The sequence below is a fragment of the Camelus ferus genome, chromosome 3 (genome assembly GCF_009834535.1).
Source record: "Camelus ferus isolate YT-003-E chromosome 3, BCGSAC_Cfer_1.0, whole genome shotgun sequence".
In the NCBI taxonomy this organism is placed as follows: domain Eukaryota; kingdom Metazoa; phylum Chordata; class Mammalia; order Artiodactyla; family Camelidae; genus Camelus; species Camelus ferus.
The window spans coordinates 26,161,667-26,185,698 of NC_045698.1; the positions used below are offsets into that span (position 1 = coordinate 26,161,667).

General features: G+C 37.1%; 1 protein-coding gene across 1 annotated transcript in view; it reads left to right on the plus strand.

Moving 5' to 3' along the window:
- Positions 1–24,032, plus strand: part of WDR70 (WD repeat domain 70) — a 233,168-nt gene that overhangs the window by 190,813 nt on the left and 18,323 nt on the right. Inside the window, exons 12-16 of the mRNA XM_006185141.3 lie at positions 820–904; positions 2,355–2,493; positions 20,336–20,436; positions 22,045–22,124; positions 23,862–23,978. Of these exons, the coding sequence (XP_006185203.1) occupies positions 820–904; positions 2,355–2,493; positions 20,336–20,436; positions 22,045–22,124; positions 23,862–23,978 (522 nt within the window). The remainder of the gene's footprint in view (positions 1–819; positions 905–2,354; positions 2,494–20,335; positions 20,437–22,044; positions 22,125–23,861; positions 23,979–24,032) is intronic.

Genomic DNA, 24,032 nt, shown 5'->3' on the forward strand with positions numbered 1-24,032 from the left:
GAATGGGGGTTTTTACTGGACTCTCCACTCACCTCACTTGCATCTGATACTGATTCCTTACTGGACCCGAGGGGTTGAGGCAGGTCTCAGCTGTGGACACTGGGGAGAAAGAACAGCAAGACGTTACTTATATGAGTTTTGGCTTTCATTATGGTCAGGAATTAGTAGCCCTATAGAAATATTTTTTAAAAAGTGATTCTTTAAAGAATATTCATTATTCTCTAAATGGCTTGGAAAAGCTGTACTCCCCAGCAAAGTGAAGACTGATAGCCACAGATAGAGTTACACTGGAGGGAAGGGAAGCACATGGTTCACTCTCATTAATGTTAATGGATGGTTTCACCCACACACTAGTGGGAAAAAGAATCTGTTATGAATTGAACTGCTTTCAGTCTGGATGGTTGTTAAATTAATATCTTCTTAAGAAGTCAGGTTATGCTCAAGTATACCCCTGGGAAACTACCATCTGCTCTAAAGTCACTCTTTAGAGTAGATTCTCCAGGGTTCTTTCCAGCCTACAGATGCTACAGCAATCTGGAAAGTAATTTCTAGAAGGCCAATTCATTATCATGTGTCTTTCTACTATTCTCCCAACTGCTGCTTTCAAGCTCCCCAGTTAAAAAAGTACAACATGTTACGTGCATCTCTTTCCCTCCTTCCTTCCCTTCTTCCTCCTTCCTTTCTCCTTCCCTCCCCACCTCTCTCCCTTTCTTCCTTCTTATAGTTATACACTAAGTTTAGCAAACTCTGAACTTGGAATTGGTTCTTTTTGGTAAATTTATTTTCTGTCTTTTTTTTCCTCTTTTATTCCTGTATCAGGTGATGATACATTAAAATTATGGGATATCCGACAGTTTAATAAGCCACTCTTTTCAGCCTCGGGTCTTCCCACCATGTTCCCAATGTAAGTAGCATATTTTTAATATTTGATAAGCATAAGAGAATGGAAAAGTAATTTCCTTATCTTCATGTTAATTTGTATTATATGTCTTAGATCTTCTAGAAAAGGGACTTGAAGAGTGAAATAGGTTTTTTAAAAGATGCATTTTATTTTTCCTTTCTTTGTACATTCTTCAGAATTAAAATTTTATTGTTGATGTTGAAATGGTGTGTGTTCATGGGTTTGTGTGTGTATATTGTATGCACACACAGGTCTTGTGGGAGTAAAAATACTTAAAGGATTGAACTGTTCTTTTAAGTGTATAAATGACAAGGTGGGCCTACATATTTGTTGTCTTTTAAAATTTGAATCTTCATACCATAAAAGCAATTTTTCATAGTTACTGAATATTATTATATGTCATTTTCTTTTTTTTTAAACCATCATTCCAGTCAATAATTCGGTAACTTTCACCTACTGAAACTGTCTCTCTCTAAGTCACTGAACCCTATTATCCATTCTACTAAGTTGATAACCGAAGCTTTAAAGATTTTTCTGAGGCAGCTTACGTTGGGATTTGACCTCTGAGCTGTACAGTTAGTGCCTAAGCAAAATTTTCTATTTTGGTAGAAATAAAATTTCACATCTGTGTTAAATCATGACCAACAAGGAAAGCATGAAGGTAATGGAAGCATCAGATGGAGGAAGCTGTGTAATATCAGAGCACTAACTCTAACATGGTCTGCTGCCCATGGCATTTATCTGTTAAAACAAACAGATGGACAAACAAACATGAATTTATAGGTGATGAGAATTTTTTGAGCTGTTATGCCTGCTGCAAGTAATGCTAATGACATAACGTCTTTGGGTATGTCTTAGATTATTCACAATCAGGTGGCCAGACCTCTAATCACAAGAGCTGCTGAATCATAGCCATCAATTAGGCTCCAGCGGTGCAGCCTGCTCCTCATTTCATGGTCCTTGACTTGACAAAACTCAAATTACTTGAGAGGTGGTGCTGGTAAAAAACAGTTCCAAAACTGGTCAAAATAATCACTGCTTAGACATTAGTCATACAATGTCTATTTGTGTATAGACACTGTCAATGTCTGTATTGAGTTTTTCCCACACTCTATTTGCATTAAAGGATATTATAATCTATGAAATTAGAGCATAGATTCTGTAATCAGACTATTCAAGTTCTAATCCCAGCTGCACCACTTACTTTTGTGATCTTGAGCAAGGTTTATTTCACCTCTCTCTGCCTCAGTTTCCTCATCAGTAAAATGGGAATAATAGTATCTACTTCATAGAATTATTAAGTGAATTAATGTAAGTGCCTGACTTATTATAAGCCCTATATGAGAGTTCTGTCTTATTACAATGATGTTGCTCTATTTTATTTAACTCACTCATTATCGCTGCACTGTTGTGGGGTCATAAGCCTGTATTTATAAACTCTTTTTGTCTGTAGGACTGACTGTTGTTTCAGTCCAGATGATAAACTGATTGTCACCGGTACATCTGTTCAAAGGGGATGTGGCAGCGGCAAACTTGTTTTCTTTGAGCGCAGGACTTTCCAAAGGGTATATGAAATAGACATCACAGATGCGGTATGTATATTCTTTTCTTCCAGTCTTGAGAATGAAGTCAAGTTTGCCTCTTAGCCGTCTTTGTTTTGGTTTTGGCTTTTAAACAGAGCGTAAGCCCTTGCCCTTACAGTGCAGTAGTAGCTGCTTTTTTCTCCAACACAGGAATTATTAGTACATTGCAGACTGGCTTAACTACCTTCCTCTCTCCCCTGACCCAATATTTCCTGTGGGCCCACACTTTAGTCAGAATTTCAGCTGGGCCTGGGATGTTTACCCCCTCTGCCAACCAATTTGAGGAGAGGAGAAACTGATCGTCATGTAGAACACAGAAAGGAACTTGCCACAATGTGCTTGTTTGTGAGGATTCAGGGATTATGGGCAGAAGTGAAACATTATGCCCTGAGAATGTGATGAAGTGTATGTATCATTGTTTGAAAACTTTGACAGAGTCCTCCCTGTCAGAGTTGTCACTTGAAGTAAGACTCAGTGGGGAGGGTAGAGCTCGATGGTAGAGCACATGCTTAGCATGTGTGAGGTCCTGGGTTCAATCCCCAGTACTTTTCATTAAAAATAAAAAAAGTAAGACTTAGCTTCCATTGAACTTAATTTCTATTTAGTTATTGGAAGTTTAAAACATTTCAGATTTAACTTAAATACATCCAAAAAAAAAAAAAAGCCCTTTAGTTTTCTTTACAGATTTATGTAAGCACTAAAATACCAGCATGTATGCATGCATGCATTCATTAATTCATGTCCCAAGATTGGAGCCATATATAATACAATAATAGTGAAGATTCCCAGAGGAAAATCTGAGATCCTTTAAAGTCGTTCAAAGTATGTATTATTATTTAGATACTGAAGCAAATCATTGTTATTTTCTGAGTATGAAACAGGCCATTTAATGTCAGTGCAAATTTTCTTTGGCGCGTTGTCAAATCCTTTAGTAACACCCTATATCTTAAACAGTGCTCTTATGTAGGTTTCTCCAATTGTTTCAGCTCTGTGTGAACAGTTGAGACATATTATGTACTTAAATGATTCAGACAATTGAACAACTCTTTTTTAATCACCAGCAAAAAGCTCCTGTCTCTAATATTCTAGTATTACAATGGAGTCTTAATTTGTAGGCCTTAAATTTAAAACCATGGTATAGTTAGAGGCAGTGAACTAACAATGAGACTAATTCTAGATGAGTCCTTAAGTTTTACAGATTCTAATCTCATGACATAATTTGAAATGTACCAGCACTAATAATACTTTTTTAGGGTGCATCCAGGAGCCAACTAAAACACCAGAATCAAAGAAAAACACTCTTGACTTTCTCAACTTTAATCTCAAAAAATAAAATTATTGTTTTAGTTGGTTGTTCCAGAAGTAAGCTGTGTTTTGTTATGCCTCTCAGTGACTATACATCTCAGTGTTATTCATGGTGTTGTGTTTTTAAATTATAATTTAAACTGAAATGTAAATAAATTAAGGGGTGTAGAATTATGGTTGCAGTCTTAAAAATATGCTGGATTTCTTACTTGTGCGGAACACGCTGTTTGTTGTGTTGTTCTAAATTGCTTTCCTAGCTACATCTTTTTCTCAGTAGCACTTACCACCACCTTGTCTATTATATATTTGCTTGTTTTTGTCTGTCTTCTTCCACCAGGATGTAAGCCCATGAGGGCAGAAACTTTATTTTATTCACTGCGATATCCTTGATGCTTAAAACTGTGCCTGGCATGTAGATGGCGCTTGTTTATTGACTGCGTGAATGTATACTTGGGAAGTGCCAGTAATGCATATTGTAGAGCACAGATGTGTCTTGGGAGAGTGAGGCAGGAGAGAAGTATCTAGAAATGGAAAGGTAAACTGACCTTGTATACCATAATAATAAGATGACTTTATTTTGTGGCCTTTTAAGCAGAGGAATGAGACATTCAGATCTAGGTTTTAGAAGTTAATTTTTACTGAGGTATGGAGGTTAGATTTACAGGATGTGGCATTCATTTGTATATGAAGGCTGAGGTTTATATTTAGGAGACTGGGTCAGTGTTCCCTAAGATTAAAACAAAGAAGAAAGCAGGTTTTAGAAGAAAGATAGTTCTGTTGTTGATATGTTGAACTTGAAGTACCTTTAGGACCTCTGCGTGGAGATGCTCAGAAGGCAGATGGGGAGATGAGTTTGGTGCTCAGAAGAAAGAAGGCACAATTTGGGGAGAAGTACTAATAGTGTATGGTTGAAATGTTGGTTGCTGGCTAGTTTGGTCACGGCAAAGGCATAAAGGATAGAGAAAGATGAACCCTAGGAAACTGGAGCATTTAAGGGATGAGCAAGTGATGAGAAGCAAACAAGGGAGTGAGGACATTAAGTAGACAGAATATACCATGTATTGAATTATCTTAGAAAAGTCAGGAAACAGACTTTGAGACCCATTTTAATTAATGGATGAAGAGGGAACTTCAAATAGGGACAAACCCCACACCTTAATGTGGCCTTTTAAATCATTGATTGAGGATTTGTTTGTCTTTTTTTGGTTGTTAACATCAGACAGCATTGCTTTCTGTTTATATTGTAGAATGGTATGCTAAAGGGACTTTAAACTGCCCCTTTGATCTCTTTTCTCAAGTTTTAAGTCTTCTTGGAATGTAAGAAAATAAACAAACTCATTCTTTGGAATGGATGAAGAGGGTGGACACTTTACTAGAAAGGCCAATAACACCTCTTTTATTTATTTGTGTTTTGTCATTAAAAGCCATGATGTCATTTCTTTTGGAAATACCACACTCTGCTATAATGAGTTTTAATTTGATAAAAAGCAGCATCTCATATTCTTAACAGCAACATTTAGTTGTTTGCTTATTTGACCAGGCAGGCCAAGGTGGCTTTATGTCTATCCTACATGTCTCCATTTTCTTCAGTAAAGTATGACTGATTATATTTTTTTCTCATTCCTTTTTCTGAAACCAAATAAACTCCTAGATAGTTATATTCTGGAATGCCTAGGTCAACATATGTAGGGAGCCAAACATTGTTTTCTGTTAGGAGGTGTTAACAATCTATAAAATTAATTTCCTAATAACTAAAAACTATCCTCCAATCTTCACAATAAATGGCTATTAAATTTACAACAATTACATTTTCCATATTTATTTTTGAAACAAACTTTAAAAGATGGTTTTAATTACACACTCTGCATTGTCATATGCTTTGAAAAATTGTCTTTCTCTATTCAATGTAGAGATTCTCAACATTCTTCACTAGATGACAAATGTTTCTTTAACATTTACTATTTTTACTATGTGATGTTTGTACACATTTTATAATTTTGCTAAAATTATTTTTAGATGTTTCCTTTATAGTCCAATTTTGTTTCAAGTTAAAAAAATGCATATCCTCATTTATCATCTATTTCTTTGTGATTTGAGTAATGTGCTTAGCCTCTTTTCTAAGATAAATTCCAGAGTGTGACTTGAATTTTGAATTTACAAGCTCACTTTTATTTTTGTATGAGATGGGACCCTAGACTTTTTATATATTGTGTAAAAGGTTTCTATTATTCTGTTTTATGTGAGAAAAACACAGGAGAGAAAGAATGGACAAAATGTAATTTGGAGATTGCATATGAATATTTTAAGGAATAATTATGTTTAGAAGAAACAGAGAAATGTTTAAGCCTTTACAAAGTTCCAGTTATTTTGGTAAATGCTCTGAAATAACATTTTAAACTATTAATAGCTTAGTGATTTTTTTCACCAAACTATAATTTGTTGAAAAATGACTAATAGAATTTCCTTTTTCACTAATATAAATCAAGGGACATGGTTTATGCATTTGTACTAGCATATTACCATTTATACTCTCTAACCCAAGCATAGTGAAATAAAGTTGTTTTGACCTGGTATTATTTAAGATGATGGCCTCTTCACCTCAGTTGCTTTAAAAGAGTAATTTAAAAGAGATAACAGACATTCCCTTGGGCAAAGAAAAAAAGTGGAAGGGAAAAAAGTCAGAAATTTCACACCTGATCCTGACTTCTCTTCTGATTTGTTTGTTTGCTTGGGTACTTCTGTTTCTATAAACACTGACTGAACAAAAGTGAGGTCGAAAGAGAAAAAAGCGAAACCTTTATTTTTAAAACATAGCTATAGCATTTAGCACAACTGATCTAGCATTTGGCCACTGATGGGAAGGGAAAGAAAATTTGCTGTAGCATTTTCAACTAGACTGCCTTAGGCATTTCAAAGTTGATTGAGAATCCTAGTACCAACATAAGAAAGATAAGTACAACTCTTTCGAAAAGGAAAAAAAAGATTCATTTGCGATTATCTAAAGCATATTTGATTATCTCTAGGAACATTTTTTTTAACCATTGAAGAGAATAGATAGCAGAGAACAAGGATTTTCTTAGATTTTTGTTTCTTTCTACCGCTACTTGTTCTCTGGAATATTCCTTCCCTATGAGGTATGAAATTGGGATTATGCACACCTCATTTATGTTCTTTCAGAAAGAAAACTCAAGAGTGTCAAATATTAGTGTTTTCTATCAGTTTGAAAAATTGTTATTAATTTTTTCACAGAACCAACCCTATAGTTACAGAAAGTATTTATATTCTGGATTTGCCTTCCCAGAACTTTATCAGTTATTTTCATCTTTGTCAAATGGAGGAAAGTAAATTATAAATAATGACTTTTCTATTTCTTTTTAATATTAATTCTGGCCTTTCCTTATAAGAGAGAGAAAATTTGAAGTTTTTCTACCAAATTTATCTATCTACCTGTCTGTCTATCTGTCTGTCTGTCTGTCTATCTATCTATCTATCTATCTATCTATCTCTATCTATTTATCTACTTACTACCTAACTACCTACAGGCTGTATCTTTGCCCCTTATTATCATAAGTATTGGTTGAAAAGTATATAATTATTGTTAAAATTATGTTAAGTTACAGTTTGTATATTTACCAAAAGGAGGGGAAAGTTTGTTATTTCAGACCTATTTGTCCAATTCCAGAGATAGCCTACTTCATATACTGAGGAGAAGGTAAGGTCCATATTATGTAACAAAAAGAGAGAGATTTCTTAAAAAAAAAAAAAAGCAAAAATTTCCATTAAAATACCAACTTTGTTTCCTTCTTTATTTAATTAGGTGAAGTTCTGAAGAGAACTTGAGTTCACATTAGTTTTCCTCACCTTGTAAGATCTAATTCTTGATATATACATACATTCTTCATATATATATTTTAGTGAGGACTACATCAGATTAGCTTTTTGTATTTTAATTGAGTTTTTCTGATTATAAAAGTAGTACATATTAAATCTAAAAAACTAACAAGAGATCATTGAGAAATTAAATATCATATCTTATCACATCACCCATAGATTATTCCCAGATACTTAAATTAATGAATTTTGATGTCCAAAAAAGTTGCTTGTGTGTTAACATATAAAATGACATATAACATATAAAATGAAAGGATTACCACTTGCGTTTCACATAAAAAGTTTTTGTGTTCTTACTAGGAGGGAATATGAATATTTTAAATCCAAACAGATTGAAAAAGAATAAATGGCTATAATGGGGCCATGAAATAATAGATCCTTCATGAATCTAGCTGTTTATCTTAATTTATAAGTGTAAAGGACGTGCTGAGTCTTCAGACACACAGTCATTTCCCCCATTATTTTTACATGTGAAGGAGAGCAGAAAGGTCATTCAAATTAATGGCTATTCCAGGGGTCCTCAGAATTGGCTTTGGAATGTATCTTTGTTTTCATATTTGAATACAGATATAACTAATCTGGGAAATTGCTTCAAACTTAATGAATTAAAGAAACTGTGCCTGTGAAAGCTTCTCTCTGAATATGCTGAGGAACTCATCTGTTCTTCCATTCTGTACTGGAAATAGGCTAATGATCTGTCCCACTCATATAAAGTCCCAGCTCAAGCCGAAGTGCACCTCTTTAAAAGTTTTCTAGAAATGAAGGGGTCCAGCAGTGTCTTTGCCCAGTCAGGATCACGTAAGAAATAGTACACAGAGGGAACTTGAGCTATTGTCAGTGCAAATGCCAACTGAAAATAAACTTGAAAAAAAGACTATATTTGGCATTTATCTGTTTTCTAAAATACAGTGAAACCTTTTTAATGTGAAGCACAAGGGGATGGAAAAAAATGGGCTTTGAGTTAACTAGCTTTCCATTATGTGATTTTTATTAAATAGCAATCAGGCAGCTGGCTGGCAAGGAAATAGCAGTTGCTTTGAATTATGTATTATTTTGAATAAAACAGTATCAGCTTAATGATATTTTATTGTGATTCACTTTCTTAGGAGGATTAAACAGTATAGATTCTTGATGGATCCTGATTAACATGCTTGTATTTAATAAAATCTGTCAGTTTTCCCACCGCCAAATGATAAGACAATAGACTCAACATAGGTTTATGGAGCGTTTGCTAGTTGAGAACAGAAAGACACGGTAAGTGAGCTCTGGGTGTTTCCTGGTCTTCTGAGATATATGAGTATGTGATAGGAAACTTGGGAGTAAGTAGAAGATGCTGGAGTTTTAGTGTAAATTTGCCAACACAGCAGTCACATGGTTCTTTTTCTAGCACTGCCTTTCCCCACGGTCATGAGCTAACTTTCAGCATGGTTATTTTACTGTCAAGAAGCACAGTGATCAGTCACTGCTACTTTCTGTAGGAGTATTTTCTTTAATACAAACAGAGATGCTATTGGGCTATGATGAAAAACAATATTGCATTTTTACTGCTTTTGTGATTTAACTTACTAAACCTTTTTTGGGGATTTCCTAAAGCCAGCAGCATGCAAATCAGAGTTCAATTTAAACAGTAACTGGAACTCGGCTGGAGTCTCTAGTAAGTCAGCCTCAGTGTCCAGGGTGGGGCTGGTAAGACCTAATTAAATTAATTCTTGATTCTCATTGCACCTAAAGGTATCATGCTATGGATGTTCCAGGACAGTAGTTCTCAGGATTTAAGAGTACAGTTGCGTGTTCATCTGTAGACACATGAGAGTAAAGAGGAAAGAAACCACTGATTTCATGATGGTTTAACTGTTAATATCTACCTTATCAAGTCTTAAAATGTTTTACCTAGGGAAAAGGAAAGGAATTAGTTTAGTGCTGATTTTCTTTTATTACTTTTAAAAGTGTACAGTTCTGTAATTTTTTAAAACTTGTTTAGATTCCTGTAGTCACTATCAATACAACAGGGTCAGAACAGTTCCATCACTCCCCAAAATCTCCTTTGTGCTCTCTCTCTATGGTCACACTCTCACCCACTTCCTTGCCTTCCATTTCTAATCCCTGATATTCACTGATGTGTTCTGCATCACTATAGTGTTGGCTTTTCAAGAATATCATATAAATGGTCTCATACAGTGTGTAACCTTTTAAGATCAATTTCTTTCAGCAGAATCCTTTGAGATTCATACAGGTTTGTTATGCATATCAATAATTTGTTACATTTTATGGCTGTGTAGTATTCCACTATATGGGTCTAGCACAATTTGTTTATCTATTAAAGGACATTTGATTGTTTTTAATTTTTGGAGATTATGGATAGAGCTGCTGTAGTAATTCATATATAGGTTTTGTTTGAATATAAGTTTTTATTTCTCTAGGGTAAATGCCTAAGAGTAGGCTTGCTGAGTCATGGGCTGAGTGTATATTTTTATAAGAAACTGCCAAGCCATTCTTCAGATTAATAATACCATTTTGCATTCCCATCAGTGTGTGAGTGTTTTTACTTGCTCTACATCCTCACCAACACTTGGTATTGTTAACATTTTTAATTTTATACATTCTGATAGGCATGTGAAGTGGTAGTTCATCACGGTTACAATTTGCATTTTCCTGATGGCTGATAATGTTGAGTATCTTCATGTGTTCATTTTTATATTTTGTTTGGTGAAGTGCCTGTTTAAGTTGTTTGCCCAGTTTTAAATAAGGTTGTTTTCTCACTGTTAATTTTGAGAGTCTTTTATATGCTCTAGATGCCAAGTTCTTTTTAGGATATGTGACTTATAAAAATTTTATCCCAATCTGTTCCTTGTTGTTTTTTCTACCCCCCTTAACAAGGTCTTTTACAAAGCAAAGTACTTTAATTTTGAGAAAGTCTAATTTATCAGTTTTTTTCTTTTATAGAATGTAGTTTTAGTGTCATATCTAAAAACTTCTTAACTGACCCCCAGTCACACAGATATTCTTCTCTGTTTTCTTCTAGAAGTTTTATGTGATTTATTTTGAGTGCATGGTTTATTTCGAGCTAATTTTTGTATAATAGAGTAAGATATAGGTTGAGGCAAGGCCAGGACTAGGGTCAGGCACAAGTACAAAATTTAAGGAGGCCCAAAAAACTCAGTAATCAAGATAAATTAACATTTTAATGCAACATTATAAAAAATAAAAATTAATGCAAAAAATTCATAATGAATAAAATTCCTATACTTAAGAAGAAATGAGATCGGTAACAGTGCTATACCAAGCCATACTGAAGCCTGAGGCCAAAGGAAATCTCAGTTAGATTGATGCTGTCTTTATTTAAAACTTTGATTATTTTGTTACTAACAGGTTGTTTTTGGTGAGAGGAGGGAGAGGTCTGAGTACCAGAATTGGGGAAATAGTAAACTCACCTCTGCTTCAGTGATACTTTCTTTGAATTCTGGACTGCTTGCTTTTCAGAATCCTCAAATTTAGGTTTTATAACTGCATTCAGAGGGAGAGACTGAATGGAATGTGATCCCTCTGTCTCACACGGAACTGGGAGATTTTTTAATCAAAAAAATTGTAACAGTGATGGAAAACACTATATGAAATAAATAATGAAATAGTATAAATTGCAGCAGATGTCCCTAAGAGGAAGCTTCTAAGATGGCTGCACATTTGTAGGGACATTCATATTGTGGGAAATACAGTAATGGCCTTGATCCTAGTGTGAGTCACCTCTCTTACTCTGGTGATGTGTTCCCTTGGCATAACTATGCCACAGGCAGAGTTGCTGGCTTTTTCTTTATTAGCTGCCATCTGGCATCAGGAGCACTTTGCTCAGTGTCTCAATATTACTTTCCAAGAGTCCACCTTCTTGCCCACCTGAGAACTATGGCTCAACTATCCTAATATGAAAAGTAAACTTTTAACAGAAGATTTTATAGTCTCCCTAAAGAGTTCATTTCTGTTTATGAAATCCCTTACCATCAAATCTTTTTTTTCCCCTTTTCTTTTAGCCTCACATTCTCATGCTTAGAGCCCACATCCTTTACTCTAGTCCTCAAGGAATTGGAGAACAGCTGGTCAACATCCTCTATTTCCTTGAAGATTATAAAGTTACTGTGCTGTCTTATCTTGTCTAAGCAAACCAGACTTAGTTGTTGTTGTTTTAACATTTCCTTGTGGGTCACATTTTCTCAGCACTTCAGTTATCATTGACACAGTCTTGTCAGTCATTTCTATATTCTCCAGTGACCAAATTGAAGTAAGGGTCTCCTCATTGCCATGTGGGTGGTAAGGGCATTGTTCCTAAAGGCCAGCACAATGTATGTCATAGTAGGTGTTTGATAAAAATGTATTTGTTAATTTTGCTTTACCTTTTGATATATTTTATTCTAGTATATTCTTATTGGGACTTACTATAATGGCCTATTTCATACCATCCTCTCTTATTTTTCTTTTTTGTTAATGCTTCTCTAATTAATTTGGAATTTCAGAGCATAAATATGTTTTCTTTTAGATTTGATGAAAGAAGTACAGATTTTAATTGTCTGCTTCTTTAAAACTTGAGATGATCCTTTTTCAGACTTACTAAAAATAGCTGTGTTTGAGTTCAGTGGAGGAAACAAATTTACTGCAGATGCTTAAAGTACTGGTAATTTAAAACTCTAATGAATATAATTTGTTTTGGTGGTTATACTGTTAATGAATATGATCTGTTTCCTGGATCTATTTTGTAAAATACACTGTGCTTGGAAGTAAATATTATTAGTTGGAATTTGTCACTATATTTTATCAAAAGTGTAATCATTATTCTTCCTTAGAAGACAAATTCTGATGTGCTTATTATTTTATTTCGTCCTCATTTTCAGTCTCTTTAAAGAAAACAATTTATGAATTTAGCCAGTAGACCCTTAATTCAGGTGTAGTTATTTTGATTCTCTATTCAACATTCTCTTCTTTGAGGTAATGTTTACTGTAGGAATCAGTATTTGAAATCACTATTTCAAAACCAATGGTGAGATGTCTTTTCCTATAAATATCTATTTGAGTAATCTCGTTTTGGGAGTTACAGTGAGATGAAGAGCCTATCACATACTGCTTCAGGTTTTATAAATCATCGAAGGCAGATGAATGAGGATTAAAAGGAGGGCTTGTCCAGTTTAATAGTTTATTCAAAAAAAGTAGTTTATTCATGTTTCTAGTGTCATTTAACCTGCAACATGCAGTGTTAAGAGGCATCTACTACTTACTTGGTGTCAGCAGTTTCAAGGAAATGTTTTGTTTACTGTTTTGCTTCTATTTCTAGTCCTTCAAAAGAGTAGAAACAGTCAATGTTTCCCTTTTGATTAATTAGAACCTTTTTTTCCTTTTCTACACAAGAGTTTGGTGTTTTATTTAATTGGTATTTAAATATATCTGTACTTCCTTGTATAGACATAATTGCCATGAGTGGTGAAACTGGATGAAGAATTGGGCATTAGATAATACAACCCTGAAGGAGATACATACTTGACTCTATAAAATATCAAAAAAGTACTTGATTTTGTAGGTATTTAAATGTGTTCAAAACGACACACTATTCTTTGTATAATGTATAAACATACAGTACAGTAGTGGCTGGTGCTGCATCGTCTCACCTCAGCACCCTATTACATCCCATTGGTAGAAGACCAAGTGAAGGACTTTGTTTTGTAGGATTTTCTTTGACAGTTTCTCCTGTCCCAACCAGAACTTGATGAACGATCTTTGGTAACAAGTTTTCCAGGTGTTCTGTTGGAATTCTAGCCAAACTTTCACAATTATATATAGTGTGGGGAAGAAAAAGTTCTATAATTAACACATGTCCCAGGATAGTGTTCCTTTTTTGGAGTGATAGATAATGCTATGTCTTGTAGGACGAAGGGTTATGAGACCCCCAAAGGGCTAAATACAAGAGTATGATTTGTAAGACATCTTTACATATATTGTATTAAGACAAATAGTGCCTTACACTCCTGTATAGTTTATCTTCGAAGATTGAGCTTTTCCTATATATATATTTTTTTGTTTTACATACTTGATGATTTCTGAGATCTGATCATAATTTATTTCTTATCCAGTAGTTAGGGATTTAAAAGTTTTATCCATTTGTGCTTTGTTCATTCATATAAGGGAGAGATTTATGGTCATGCTCTTTATGCCTATCTCTGTTGCACTATGGATAAATGAAGAAGGGAAAGGGCTCTGAGTCTGTACAGATATGATTGAGAGAGATGGCTTCAGTAGTGCTTTCTAAGCTTTTTCACAACCTGGTCCTCATTATAGACGATAGTATATGGTATAACAGAGAAGGCTACTGTTTGCTAGAACTGACTTGCATGAAGTTCCAGTGCCCCAGGCCCCTCTCAAGCCTGAGGGGCTCTATATCCTGGCATACTTGATCCATCCTCTGCCCACCAGTAGGAAGTTCTACTTGAATTCTGGGAGCCTGCCTCCAGTGAGAGCTGCTTCTAAGGGATCACTGTGGTTCGGGGCCTCTGGGGTATTTGCCTTTCATGACCCACCACTGATGTCGCTCACTGACGTGGACCCCAGCATCCAGCCTCCTGTTTGTTTCCTGCTGCCAGACTGTTGTTAATAAGAATAATTACCAGATTTTCTTCAGTCATTATTTGTGCTTTCTTTGCCTTTGTAAATTCTTCTCAAATAGCAGGTTGGAGCAAACTAACATTTAGTGTTTTGAATTAGATGAAGAAAATTGTATTTAATTTTCTTACCCAAGAGACCTTCCATTTTCTCTTGAGAACTTTTTCTCGTGATGAAATTCTTTAGGCAAGTTCATTATCAGATACAGATGTGATTTCATTTTGTGCCAAGGACAATTACCAGGTTCCAGATTTTTGCTGCTTTAGCGGTTACCTTAATTTGAAAGCAGAGGCTGTAAATAAACTGATTTTAATAAATGCATTTTCCATGTGTTTGATGGGACATAATTTGATAACTGGATGCCAGTTTTTAAAAAAGTATGATCTGTGCATCTGTACCAAATATTTATGGAGGTATAGAGCAACACTTTTCCTTGTTTGGTTTTTCTGCGGCAACCCCTGCATTTATAAAGGTGCCATGGCGCTTGTTCCTTTCACTATTGGGCTTCTAGCTGACTTATCAGAAACAGAATTATTTGGGGCAGGGAAGAAGGAAGATTGAGATTTCCAGCAAAAAGTGACAATTGCTACAGTCTGGCCCTGTGGGAGAACTTCCTTAGAGTTGGAGGAATGTGGAGGAGGGAAAAAGGATAGGTGAGTGCTCACTTAGAAGAGCAGAGAAAATGCCTTTAATTGTTTTTATTTAAGGGATGTCTCCACGGAGATCAGGTGGGTGTTGAGGAGTCTTATCTATTGTAGACTAAGGCCTACTCATCAGGTTTGCATCCTGAACATTAGAGGAACGAGACTAAGCCCGATGGCCCATGCCTGCTGCAAAACAGTCCAGGTGTGGGAAAAGCAAGGCAATGGGAGGACAGGACAAATAGCCTGGAAAAGTTCAAAGAATTCCTGTCTTACTCTTCTACCTCCCTGGCTCAGTATCTTAATGTGGAAAGCAGTTTTTCTTTCTCTGTGAAATAAAACTTGGGCTTGTGGAAATCTGAAGAAAATTCCCCTCCAGTAACCTTTCCATTTTCATCTGCCTTCTTTTTTATTTGTTTTGGACTCACATCTTGATCTGAGTTTTTAGCCTTGGGCATCAGTATACACACAGCCTTTCAAATGCAGTGGGTAGTCTGGAGGATGTCTGCAAAACTGTGTGACGCTCTCCTTCACAGACAGGTGTAAGGCTCCTTATTTGAAAATTCTGGAAAATACTTGTTCTCCCGAGGAATCACCGAGTTAGCTTATTCATTCTTGTACTATATGACAAAAACCAAACATGAAAAAACCAGATGGAGTTTCTTTTACAGTGTGGGTCAGCAGCTGGGAAGGATCAGGAAATGGTGTTTCATCATAATCATGTTTAAGATATAAAATTATGAAGGATGTTGGGCTTCTTTTAGCTTGTAAAGTAGAATAAGGGTAGTGTTTGGATATGTGCATTACAGACTCCTAAGATGTTACACAGGCATTGATTTCTTTTATAGTAACATTTGTGAACTGGGTAGTGGTGGGCTTTTTCCTTTATGGTTTTAGTAATACCATCTGCTTTTTAATATAAACTTGCTAAGGTTTCTACTTCTGGGTTAGGTGAGTTTAGAAATGATTTTACATCTCCCACATCCCTTCCTCCCCAACTTCTAAAATAGGACTTCACATAATTAGGTAGTCTAAAGGAACAAGCATTGGAGTTGGAAAAGCCTCCTTGCCGATCCCTGCTCTTCTGTGTACAAGTTATGTGACCTTGGGAAAGTTACCCAGCCTCCTACAAGCCTCAGTTTCTTCTTGTGAAGTGGGTGTGAGATAACTAATCTTGTGGTATTGTTGAGAGGATTCAATTACTTTAATAACATGAAGTTCCAGATACCTAATAGTTTCCATGTCCTAAAATATAAATTCGTTTCTCTCATTGGTTTCCTTCTCCTCTCCTTATTTGCTTCCATGATTTCACTTAAAGTAAACAGATATACCACAGAAATAAATTACTTGGAATTTTTGGTGGCCTTTTTACTTTTGCTAAGGAGTAAATTCCAAATTCCTGTTTTGGAATCTTGACACTGTCTTTTGTACACATAGTGCTTTCTTCTTCCCTAACCCACCCTTCTCTTTTTCCTTTGGTCTCTGCAGAGAAGAAAGATCTCTGTGTTGAGCACATGAAAGTCTTGTAACGCCTTGTCATCTTGCTTATGATCTCCAACCCCCAGTTATTGACGCTCTGTGGCTGCTGCTAGAGCTACGTACTTGGGGGGCAGACTGTGGTTGCTCTGCACTGCCCGATTATCTAAAATGACAGTAGGCTTTGGTTTAGAAAACTAAACTTAGTTTTATGCTAAAATGGAGTTCACTTAGGCAGCTAGGGGAAGCCGACGCAGGTCCCTCATGCTTTGGTAAAATGAAGTAGATTAGTGTAAGAATAAAACACTTTATCAGTTTAAGTAAGCAAATCAGTATATTAAACTCTGCAGACTGACTGTGGAATCTATTTCTTTGCACCACAGTGGTCTTCTGTCATTTGAATCTCATAATATAATGAGAAGGCTTTCCCTTTGGTTCATGTAGACCTCATGTTATGACATTTTTCTCTGGTCCTTTGATTCAGACATGCTCTCTACCCTTCATTTGCTGTATCATCACTCAGTAAATCTGAATGTGGCAAGCCCCCAGCTACAGAAGTACCTCTTCAAGAACAGAGGATGGAGGAAGTCCTTGGTGGATGGTTGATTGAGTAAATGCACTCTTTCTAAGTAGTTACAGCTCATCTGTCTTCTGATGGTTCCTTGGGCTTCTTCTAGCAGGCACGTGTCCCATTGTTGTTAAGTAAAACCCAGTATGTGTGTTTGACAAGTTAGCAGCGTGAAGCTCTGCTTGCTCCCCAGCCTTGCTGCTGTCTCAGGGATTGTTTGGTTTGGCAGATAGCCAGCTCTCTGCTATAAGATGCATTTCCTTGACAGGACGAAGTGTGGAGCCGCATTAACTGCAAAGTTTACAGAGGTTAGCTAAACACACACAATAAATATTAATAAACAAAAAAAGCCCACCCACCTTTGACTTTGAATTCTGTTTCTTCATTCCATGTTTTGGAATCCTTGTAGTATTTGATTAATAACCAGTCTTAGGGTAATTGAGCCTTAACGATCTTTTGCCTAAGTCAGACTGCTCCCAGAGCCCTCATTGGCCACTTTGGTGACTCACCACTGCAGTGGATGGAGCTCTGGAATGACTGCTTAGTTCAAGGGGTCTCATTTGCCTTCTCCTTGCTTCTGTGTGAATAGGAGAGTAAATGTGCTTCTTCATGAGAACTTATGCTGTCTAAGGGCGTTAGAGAGTAAAGACTGTGAACGGGATGAGGTGCACTGCCCTGAGCTCAGACTCCCTGGAAAGTAAGCTGACATTGGTCTTTTGGCCTAGGCAGTTGCCTCTCTCTAACATTTACACCCTCGGCATAGAGGGAGAGAGTAACAGTAACCTGCTGCCCCTGGAAACTGCTTATTTGGCTGGGTGTCTTGGAATTTACCAGGCCTACACTGTGGATCCTTTCCAATTCTGCACCCTGCTCACTTGAACACATATTTGAGAATCAGTAATCTTAGACTGCTTAGCCAGACCTCTAGGGAACCAAAGAAGAGAAATAACTTTAATACTATGTCCTTAAAAAATTGTCTTGGGACTGTGTGTGGGTAGCTGAGATTTCTGAAGGCCCTTGAAAGCCCCTCTCACTATCTTCTCATGCTCTCTGGTCCTTGCACATCCCTCTTTTTAGGACCATATTAGGAGGGAACTAACCCTACTGTATTTATAGGGTACTTGAATATTATACTGATTTGGAGAAATCAAATTATTCCTCATAGGTAGTAATGATTTTAATTTGAAAATTGTCTCACACTATCTAGTAAAGCAATCCATTTAGGTTTGGGTGAACTATAACTTTTAATTCATTCCTGCAGCAAACATTTATTGAGTACCAGACACTAATCTAGCTGCACAAAACAGACCAAGATCTGCCTATGTTCTAGTGGGGAAGGCAGACAGTAAGCATAATTAATGATAAGTTGTATATTACGTTGAAAGGTGATCCATGCTATGAAAACAAAGAAAGTAAGGGAATTTGAGGGATGCAGTTTTAAATAGGATGATCTGGATAGTAATGACACTTAAGCGGAGACTTGGAGGCAATGATTATTGGCTTGGATGGACTTATTCTAGATAGGATATGAAGTTATGTTTATGATTCTTCTCATATTTCCATATACCTGGTCTTGACTATTTGGAAATTTCCAGTGGTCAAGGCATGGTTCTCAAATTAGTCTTACTGGCTGAGCTCCTGGTGGTCAGGCTGTGCTTTGCAGACCATGAACTTTTGATACACTTATTTCAGCTAACCAACCAGGTACATTGTTATTAGGAGAAAATAAGACTTTTTATATGTATGCATTATAAAGTAAGTTTCATGAGCATATGCACAAAATTGATGACAGCCCCACACACAAAAAGTCAAACTTCGATTTACTATTTTTATATTTTACTAAAAATATGATTTACTATTTTCAAGTTTTTCTGTTAATATTCACTCACCAGTGTATATGTTTTATCATCTTCTAGCACTTGCTAGCAGACATTGGGTAGCAGGCACCATAGGTTTAAGAAAAATTGTGGAAAGAAAACTTAAAATTGTGAAAACCTGCCCTTTTAACTTAGTTTTCCCCCAACGACAGGGGAAGCACAGCCACTCTGATTTGATTTTCTCAGTAGAACATCTCAACCCTCCTCAGTGGTGCAGAGTTAAGAACCATCTTCTAGAGTATTGTCAGGCATAAATTAGACGTTCTGCAGACTCTTATATTTCCTCCTTAGTTTCTCAGGAATCTCAGAGAAGGATTTGTAGCCATTTAACTATATGCATATTTTTTTGCCAGTCAGGTGAGAGCCAGAATTTCTATCAAAAGAGATTACAGAGATTCCCAGATATTCTGTCTTAACAAAAGAGCTGGATGGTTGGGGAGAAGAAACCAAAGAAATTCAGCCCAGGATAGATTTGGGAGACAGAAATTCCATGATTTGCATTTTAGTATTAGAACATAAAACGGCAATATCTAGTTGTACCATTTTCCCCTTAGTCCTTGTATGCTGTTTGGCACGGGATAGGTTCCCAATGAACACTGAATTAATGTTTCCACTCATTTCTTGTAATATCAGAGTGAGCTCTGCAGATCCATGTGTGTGGTATTTCTGCCTACCAACCTTAGTTTCATCTTTTTTCCACTTAATTCTGTCCTTGCTGTCCCTTCCACCTCTGCCCTCTTACTTCAGCAAAAATTAAAAACAGGTTGTAGTTCTCACTGAGAACTACATGGTTCTTTCTGACCCCAGAGCACCACTTATTTTTCTTACTAGTAATGAATTCAAAGGATCATAACTTCCAGTGAACCTTCTCATAAACAGCTTTTCATTCAAGTCTTTGTATTTTGTATCTCTGTCTACTTCTGCATTATCCTACTGGCTTATCTCATAGATAGGGAGATATTATTCAACACCTGCAAATGTGTGTTGTTCCTAAAAAGCTTTATGAGATTTAGATCTTTGTAAACTAAAAACAATAGCCACCTGGTCTCAATATGCTGTCCAGAGGGGCATATTGTGTGTGTAAAAGCATGAAACACTAAATCTGCTTCAGTGGTAAAATGAACTGAGTAATGTGGGTCCAGCATTCCACAATGCCAGTCTCACATGACAGTGAAGCTGGGAAAGCCTAACTTTGTGGTTTCTAGGGTATCAGAAAAGGAGAAGAGGGATGTCAGGGAGGGAGCATCTTTTAAATTTAGAGTATCACACAGATAATAAGTGATGGAATGAAACTTAACCTCAGGAACACGACCCCATGGTTTAGAAGAAAATGTCCTAAAAGTTTAGAGGTAGCCATCCCCATGATATTCAGTTTAGTAAACTAGCCATCAAAGTATCAGCAGGATTTTTTCCATTTATATGTTATCTCTTTAGTTGATTAGCATGCCTTTCCTTTTCAGAGTGTTGTCCGCTGCCTGTGGCATCCAAAGCTGAACCAGATCATGGTGGGGACCGGAAATGGATTGGCTAAAGTCTATTATGACCCCAACAAGAGTCAGAGGTATTTCATAAGTATTGCCTGTTTTAGATGGATGACAACAACTGGGGGGAGGGCTTTTTTTTCACCTCTGCTTTTATTTATTTCCCTCTTTGATGGGGATCCACCCTTTTAGAAAATGCAGCTGGCACAGAGTAAAGCCTCAAACTTCTAGTATTGTGCTTTAAAGAGGATTTGGATATCTCCCTTGATCCATACAGAATTCAAAGTGAAAGTTTCCTGGGGATTTGCAGTTCTTTAGCTGAAATGTTGAGTGCAAGGGGGGAAAAAGTCCTGCCCACTTTGCATACCACCCTGGACAGTGGCATTAGCAGTGATACATGTAAGGGATTAACAAAGCGGGGAACTGACCACTTACAGGAAATAGAAACAGCTAGTCCATTTTGTTCCCTTTCTGTTTGGGCTTTTATCAGGTACCAGTTTGGATGTTTGGCAGGGTTGTTCTCGGCCAGCAAAGGAGGACAGCACAAGTACTTTCCCCTTCAACCCCTGTCCACCCTAAATGCCAGATTTAATCATACCAACATGTTTCAGGGGCCCAAAAACTTCACTTGAGGCAGTGCCTCAATTACTTCTGTTTTCCTTGGGCACAAAGGTGGACACGTGTCACCACCCCCCAAAAAAAAGGATGGTTTTGTTTCTCTCTTAAGGTACAGTGACTGATTAGCTTGTTCTTTAGAGTAAACCATGACTAGCTAGTATTAAAATTCACATACTAAATTTACTGATTCCTCCATAAACCTTTTTTGAGGTCCCACATTCTTTGGGGGGAAAAGAAACCCATCCTCTATTAATGAATATTTATTGGCCATTATTTGGCTCTGAATAGAAGCAGACAGTCCTATTTCCTCCGGAATTTTCTGGAGTTAGAACCTTTGCCCTATAAAATAAATTTACATGTTGTAGTCTTCAAAAACAAGTAGGATTGTTTTTGTTTTTTAATAAAGAAATAAAAAATGCCAGTGTAATTAGAATGGGAAGATGTCTGTTTAACTTGAAAAAATAGTAAACCCCATTTGACAGCACCCTGTAGAAGGCACTATCTTTGAAATCTTTACTTAAAAATTTTGCTTGTTTGTATTTGTTCCTCCTGATAGGGCTACTATTGCTAAGGAGAAGTGAAATGTTCTAAGTAGACTTCTGGTTAATCCCACATATGCTTGGGCTGTAGCCCCTTGGCAGCACTGCCAAGCTGACTCAATTCCAGATACTTGTACTCTTCCGTTTGGGATGTGGACAAATGCCACTTGGGATGTGGACCACCCAGGTTGCTTTCATCTGAGACATAAACTAAAATTTGAGCCCTATGACCTTTAGGGTGAAAAGTTGCTTCATGTTATTGATATCTCTTTAAGATCTTAATATTAGGTTATTTCTATAGATTTTTTAAACAAGCCTTTTGTTGCCTAGCTACCTCTCCACTGATTCACGGACTTGCTTTCCTGTATGTTTAATCTCTTATCACTGAGGGTTCCATCTGTTATCATTCCTTAGAAAGTCAAGGACTCGGTAAAATGGTGTGCACAGAGTGTGTTCCTAAAAGTACCTAATACTTTTGAGATAGACTTTTAAGACCAAGTAAAGAAAATAATTTGCTTTTACTCACCTCAGGGGAGCAAAATTATGCGTCGTTAAAACCCAGCGGAAGGCGAAACAAGCAGAGACTCTAACCCAGGACTACATCATCACCCGTAAGTTGTTAGCACAGTCTGTCCATCACGCATCTGTCTTCTCTTCTGGTGTGTTGTGGTCTCATGGCTTTAGAAACAGAAGAAGCCCTCAGAGTTCAGGCGTGTATTACAAAATAGCCCATTCTTGTGGGCAGGACTGCAAGTCACATAATAGCTAACCCCTTTAGCTTCTGTGACTCATCACAGAGACAGGGTTATTTCATGTAACTTTTCAGCCCAAAAGGGAAAAGCCTGAATTCTCTGGCCATGTGGTAGACTGATCCAGGTGAGACCTTCAGATGTAAAATTAACTACCAAGACAGAGCAGCTTCTCCCGGGTTTGTTACACAACCTCATTAATCTGACTAGTTTTTGTTTCCCAGAGTCACAGTCTCAGACCTGTCACAGGTAGCGACTGGGAAGGAGATCTTGGATGCAGTAGCAGTTGTCATTAGCAGATGCCCTTGTGGACTTTATCAGTGGCTCAGTCTAAAGCCCAGGGGGCGCTGCACTGCTGGGTTCTCTCCCTGGTGGTGGGTCTCATGTAAGACAAAGTCCCTTGGAGCTTATGATCAGTAAAGAGATCCCATGACACTTTTTGCAAGAGTAGAAGTGTTAAAAGTCGATGTCATAACCAGTCTAGCTCATGTGATTACATGCGGCCTACTTAAATTCCTGCAGTCGTTTGAAATGAAAAGCTATTTTTCCCCCTCCTAAAAATACTGTTGTGTCATGTTGCCTGACAGAGTGATGGGTGGCTGTGTTTCAGCTCCCCTGACTCAAGGCGGGCGTATTTTACTAGTGAGCGATACGGTCCTGGTCCAGGCTGAAAGTAGGGGCAGAGGATGGGGGGCACTAGAAGTGTTTTTGAGGTGTTACAGACATTCTGTCATTCATAGTATAAATTCCCTTTATCTCTCCCCCAGTTTTCTCTCTTAAAGATGTTTTACTTTGCATATAAACATTCAAGGAAATTATTTTGGTACTTTTTTTGATAAAAAAAAAGATATTTAATTCTTCCCCAAATAATGTTCTCCCTCTCCCCCAGAATGTCACACTGTTTCCCTTTTAAATTTGTATACTCTTTTATATTCTGAAATTTAATTATGACAAACAACCCACAGCAGTTAGATAAGTATCACTTTGATCTTTATTCTTTTGTCGACCATACAGAAGAAGGGATAAGTCCCCATCAAGTCACCATGTCAAGAGATTCAGGCACCTCCCTCCACTCAAGGCAACCTTTATCCCAGTTTCAGTGGGATAAGTGTTCCTCCCTTCCGGTTACTCGTGTTGTCAACTCCTCCTGAGAGGTGGTCACATTTCAGAAACGTGTGAAGTGATTCCAGTGTTTGTGAGGCATCTGAGGAAACTTCAGGTCTGACAAGCAAGCTATTGGCGCTATTCACATTTGGGTCCTGTAAGAAAAGAAAAGAGGTGGTCCCAATGTTTCTTTTCAAAACCACAGAAATTAAGTTTAACTGCTACCCATGGTTTGGGAGATGGGGAGCCTCACTGATGTTTCCATGACAGTATTTGACAGTATTTCCTGAGTGCCATTAGCTGCCAGGAGAGGTGAACAATGAGTCTGGTTTCACATGAAATTGGCTAATTGGTTGCAGTAAGACTGTCTTTTATTATTAGATGAAGGCTGTCATTATGACTTCCACTTCATCTTCAGTTAGTCATGCTTTAGCTATGTTTTTGGATGGAAGGGTTATTATCGTAATGAAATTTTTCAAATATGACTTCTCGTAGCTCATGCCTTGCCTATGTTCCGTGAGCCCCGCCAACGGAGTACAAGGAAACAACTGGAGAAGGACAGACTGGATCCCCTGAAGTCACACAAGCCTGAACCTCCTGTAGCAGGCCCAGGTGACTGTGATCCTGCTGGTGACCTGCAGAGGGGCTGGGGGGCAATGTGGGGTC